Genomic DNA, 4,992 nt, shown 5'->3' with positions numbered 1-4,992 from the left:
CTTGACTGTGTTCCTTTTTCCTTTTTTTTTTTTTTTTTTGGATACAGAGTCTTGCTCTGTCACCCAGGCTGGAGTGTAGTGGCACCATCTTGGCTCACTGCAACCTCCGCCTCCTGGGTTCAAGTGATTCTTCTGCCTCAGCCTCATGAGTAGCTGCGACTACAGTCTCCCGCCACCACGCCTGGCTAATTTTTGTATTTTTGGTAGAGACAGGGTTTCACCATGTTGACCAGGCTGCTCCCAAACTCCTGACCTCAAGTAATCCTCAGCCTCCCGAAGTGCTGGGATTACAGGCATGAGCCACTGCGCCTGGCCTAGACTGTGTTTCTTTCCCTGGCCCAGGCCCTGATGCTGGGTCATCCTAGCGGAACATTCCCCCCCCCCCCCCCCCCCCCCCCCCCCCCCTCCTGGGCTTCTCTGGGTTTCTAAGGTCCAAGGGATGAGGCCCTTCCTGGTCCCCCCAAGAACACCACACAAAGAAGTTGTGATCACCAGTGACAAGTGTTTTACCAACGAACACATGAGTCGGGGAAGTTACATGGTGAGGTGGGAGGGTGAGGGGTAGAGAGGTCCCCCTGGGTTGGCCTCAGCCAATTACATCCCGAGTCTGGGCCCCAGCCCCACTGTCTTCCCGCTGGAGGCTGCAACGGTTCATCTTCAGCTGAGTCAGCTGGATGTAACGGAGCACATTGGTATCTGCAGGGGAGGTGGGCAGGGCATCATCTGGGTGTCCTGGGGCAGCAGGTGACTTCCACACCACCCTGGCTCACACCCCATTCTCCGAAGTCTCCAGCAGCTCTCTCACACAGCCAGTAGAGCCAGAGCCCTTCCTCAAAGCCACAGCCACAGCCAGCAAAGCAGAGGCATCGCACACTTTTATGTGCCTGTATTTGCGGCACCCTCTGCCAGGAATGCCTCTTCTCAGAGGCTCCTGTCACACTTCTCATCCTCCAGTGACATCTGCAAGAAGTCTGTTCTCTCCCAGCCACTTAACGGGAAAACTAATCTCGTCTCTGCTCCCACAACTCTGCACCTGTTGTAATCTCTCTTCCTTCCTTGTTGGCTCTTAATACAAAACCGAGTGTTGTGTCTGCCCTCCTGCACTCATGTGTGTAAGTGCACACATGCACGCGCACACACACACACACCAATTTCCTGGCATCGCCCACCCGAGTGGATGAGTGGATGGTGGAGGCAGTGAATGAATAGGTGTGTGTGAATGGGTGAGTGGAGGAATGAGTGTGTGCGGTAGGCGGCCGTAGGAGGGGGTAATTGAGATGACAATGGGTGGATAGGGAAGTGGCTGAGCAGGTGAATAGGAGATATCAGGTGTGGCAATGACGGTAGATGAGAAATGACTGGGGAGATGTCAGAGGAGCGATAGGTGGATGGATGTTTGAATGGCAGGTGAAGGGCGGGGTGGATGAATGGATGAGTGGGCGTGTAGGTAGTAGGTGGGTGGCACAGCCCTCCCTAGAGGCAGCTCCGCGGGAGGAGGGCTCTGCTGTTCTGCCCTGATCTTCCTGCCCGTTCCCTCCGCTCCAGCCCCTTTCCCCGCCCTGGGCCCAGCCCTCACCTCTACCCGACCCCGCCACTCACCTGTGGGCTCCCGGCTGCGGGCCTCCTGCAGGTAGCGCAGCGCGCGTGCGTAGTCGCCCAGGTGGTAGAAGGCAATGCCGGCGCGGTAGGTGGCCTTAAAGTTGCCCTGCTGCTTCTCCAGCACCTTGAGACAGTACTCGCGCACGCGCTCGTAGTTTACCAGCTCCGACTGCAGCAGGCAAGCTGCGGGGGCGGCGGGGCCGGCACTCTCAGAGCCTGCTGGCACCCCCAAAACCCACCTGACCTCGAGGAGCCGGGGCTCCAGGCTGCAGAGAACCCGGCCTAAGGGATTGCTCCGGCAACCGGGGACGCCAATCCGCTCGCCTATCAAAACAGACGCAACTGCGCCGCCGCTAGGTGGCGCCAAAACACGGACTGGCGCCGCTAGGCGATCCACCCGGAGCTGTCGGTGGGCAAGAGCACTAAGGGCCCCCACCGGGGCGAAGGCCGGGACCTCGAGCGGCTGGCTCAGGGAACTCTTCCTCACCTTAGGTCCACGTGCGGCCAGGGGGTAGAAAGAATGACTCAGGGGAAGCGGGGCCCTGAAGACCCGACCCAAAGACCATTTCCTGCATCCCAGCTCCCTCTAGCCACAGAACCCTGTTATCCCCTACCCCTAATCCCTTTCCTTGATCAAGCTCTGAAGTCTCCCCCAGAAGCCCACAGCCCTGGACTCTTCAGCCCCAGGGCCCCTGCCGCCACAAGTCGCCAAGCTCTCCCCATTGCCCCCTCCCCTTGTGCCCCATCCCCCACCCTCCGACGGCGTACCCGTGAGGGAGTCGTAACACTCCACCTCCGTGCTCTCCACCAGGCGCCGCTGCTCCTCGCTGAGACGCGCCGGCCCGGGGCTGCTGGTGGGCCCGGGGGCGGGGGCGGGCAGGCCGCCAGGGCGGGCCCCCTGCGCCGCCTTCAGCTGAAGCAGCGCTCGGTGGTACTTGCCGATGGCCTCCCGGAACTTCTTCTCTCGGTAGCAGCGCTGGCCCTCTGCCTTGAACGCCACGGCGGCCCGCAGGCTGCTGTCGAGCGCCGCGCCCAGGCTCCCCGACGGCTCTGGGGTAGGACCGGGACGAGCCGAGCCATGGCGGGAGCCCGAGCCCGGGCCGGGGCCCGGCGGGGAGATGGCGGGAGGCGGGCGCGGCGGAGGCTCCGGGGCAGCGCTGAGCATCAGCACCGGGGACAGCGCGCCGCGCTGCATTGTGGGAAACTCCTGCCGCCGCCGCTGCAGCTACCGCATCGCCCCCCGCGGGGCTGGTCCCCACCCTTTCTCCGCCCCCTCACCTCCGGCAGCCGACTCCGGCTGCCCCCTATGGGTCTAGGGAAACCCCTCGAGACTTCCCCCATGCTCACTCTCAGATTAGCCAAGTCCTAGTTCTCCAGCCCGCCCCCCAAATTGTTCCCATTCCCCTTACCCTCCCCACCCTCCTGCCTGATCTTCTCCCTGGTGCCCAAAGCTCCCGAAGATTTCTAGAAGGAAAGGAAGAGCCTAGGAGGAAGAGCAGGAAGACATCAGCCTCATAGAAAGCTGGCTTTCAGCCCACTGGCCATTTGGCATATCCAATGAGAACACAGGATTTGGACCCAAGCTTCCCAAATTCAAATCCCAGCTTATTTTCTCACTAGTGGTATGACTTAGACAGCTCGCTTAAACTACCTGGAACTCTGTATCCTCATCAGTAACATGGGACAATAATATCACCTTTAGGGCCAGGCGAGGTGGCTCACCTCGCCTGTAATCCCAGCACTTTAGGAGGCCCAGGCGGGCGGATCGCTTGAGGTCAGGAGTTTGAGACCAACCTGGCCAATATGGCAAAACCCTGTCTCTACTAATATACAATATATACAAAATTTTTGTATATATACACAAAAATTAGCCTGGTGTGGTGGCGTGCACCTGTAGTCCCAGCTACTCGGGAGACTGAGGCAGGAGAATCGCTTGAACCTGGGAGGCAGAGATTGCAGTGAGCCGAGATTGTGCCACTGCACTCCAGCCTGGGTGACAGAGGGAGATGCTGTCTCAAAAAAGGAAAGGAAAGGAAAAGAAAGGAAAGGAAAGGAAAGGAAAGGAAAGGAAAAAGAAAAGAAAAGAGATACATTAAAAATAATACCACCTTTGGGATTCATCTGTTAATTTATGAAACAAATATTCACTGACGTCCTTTCTGTGCCCAGCTCTGTGCTGGATGATGCTGGGACATAGCAGAGACTGCGTGAGCTTCAGACCCTACCCTCACTGGGCCCCCAGTTCAGTGGGAAGACAGACCAGTGACCAGACAGTGACAGCCCTGAGCAGGCTAGCCTGGGAAGCACAGGCAGAGGGGTCAGGGCCGAGGTGGAAGAGGCACAGGCAGGGGGTCGGGACTGGGATGTGGGAGGTACCTGCCCTGGGCTGAAGTGGTGATAAAGTCCTCCTGGAGGAGGGAGTAACTCTATAAACAAGAGACATCTCCTTCTTGCCCTCACCCAGCTCACCTGTCTATGGGGGAAAACTAGTGAGAAGGCGAACAAGTCCCCAGGAAAGGAAGCATGCAGGAAGCTTTCAAGAAAAAAACCGAGGGTGAATTGCCCTTCAGTCCTCCTTAGCTGACTCCTTAGTTGTGGGACCTGGGCCAAGTTCCTCTATCATCCTCCTTGGACTTCCTCTGTGTGACATGAGGATAAAAGGCAAGTTAACCTCAGAGCGGTTGCAGGAACGGAATTATCTTATTCAGGTAAGGCACTTAGCACAGGGCTTCATACATTAATGGGCAATTAACAACTGGTGTTCTTATCATCCATTAGACTCTGAGTCATGTGATCATGAGGGCCTGGCTCTGAGTCAGCATCCATATATAGTTGTTGAATGAATGAGTGTGTGAGTGAAAGGCATTATGCATTACTACTCCTTCCCCCTCCCCTGAGACTCTAGCTTGGGTCTCAGCCCCAAGAGTCTCCACTCTCCCCACCTCCACCCCCACAGCACATCCTCCAGCTGGAGGTCCCATGGCAAGTCACATGTGACAGACAGAAACCGGAACTCAGCACCTTCCATCTCAACCACAGCATCTGCCTCTATCTCTTATTGTACTTTGCTGTAAAACGCTTTTGCTGAGTTTCTCCCTTATCCCTGGGGTCCAGCCTTGAACACCTCAGGGGTGCAAACATTTTCCTCTCTGCATCTCCAAACCCAGGCTCAGTTAGGGGTATAAAACTCCTGAGTTTGAGTTCTTGAGCAGTGCACACACCTTTCCCCACCTCGGGTGTGTCTGTTTTGTAATTAAAAACACGGAGATCTGGCTTGGCGCAGTGGCTCACACCAGTAATCCCAGGACTTTGGGAGGCTGGGGCAGGTGGATCACCTGAACTAAGGAGTTCGAGATCAGCCTAGGCAACATGGCAAAACCGTGTCTCTACCAA

At 57.2% G+C, this 4,992-nt stretch overlaps 1 protein-coding gene across 1 annotated transcript; it reads right to left on the bottom strand.

The window, feature by feature from the left end:
* Positions 1-482: 482 nt before the first annotated feature.
* Positions 483-3,102, bottom strand: TTC9B (tetratricopeptide repeat domain 9B). Its single transcript, XM_003915534.3, has 3 exons — positions 2,368-3,102; positions 1,600-1,782; positions 483-696 (listed from the first exon to the last, which is right to left on the bottom strand). The coding sequence occupies exons 1-3, from the start codon at positions 2,792-2,794 to the stop codon at positions 587-589; spliced, it is 720 nt and encodes a 239-aa protein (XP_003915583.1). The 5' UTR covers positions 2,795-3,102; the 3' UTR covers positions 483-586.
* Between the last annotated feature and the right edge of the window lie 1,890 nt (positions 3,103-4,992).

The sequence above is a fragment of the Papio anubis genome, chromosome 20 (genome assembly GCF_008728515.1).
Source record: "Papio anubis isolate 15944 chromosome 20, Panubis1.0, whole genome shotgun sequence".
Taxonomy (NCBI): domain Eukaryota; kingdom Metazoa; phylum Chordata; class Mammalia; order Primates; family Cercopithecidae; genus Papio; species Papio anubis.
This window is presented reverse-complemented; position numbering and strand designations above follow the sequence as displayed.

Coding starts and splice junctions, on each gene's coding strand:
- TTC9B (XM_003915534.3), bottom strand. CDS start 2,794: ATGCAGCGCGGCGCGCTGTCCCCGGTGCTGATGCTCAGCGCTGCCCCG. Junction 1,783..2,367: donor GTGTTACGACTCCCTCACGG/GTACGCCGTCGG, acceptor CCGCCCCCGCAG/CTTGCCTGCTGCAGTCGGAG. Junction 697..1,599: donor CCGCAGCCGGGAGCCCACAG/GTGAGTGGCGGG, acceptor CCTCCCCTGCAG/ATACCAATGTGCTCCGTTAC.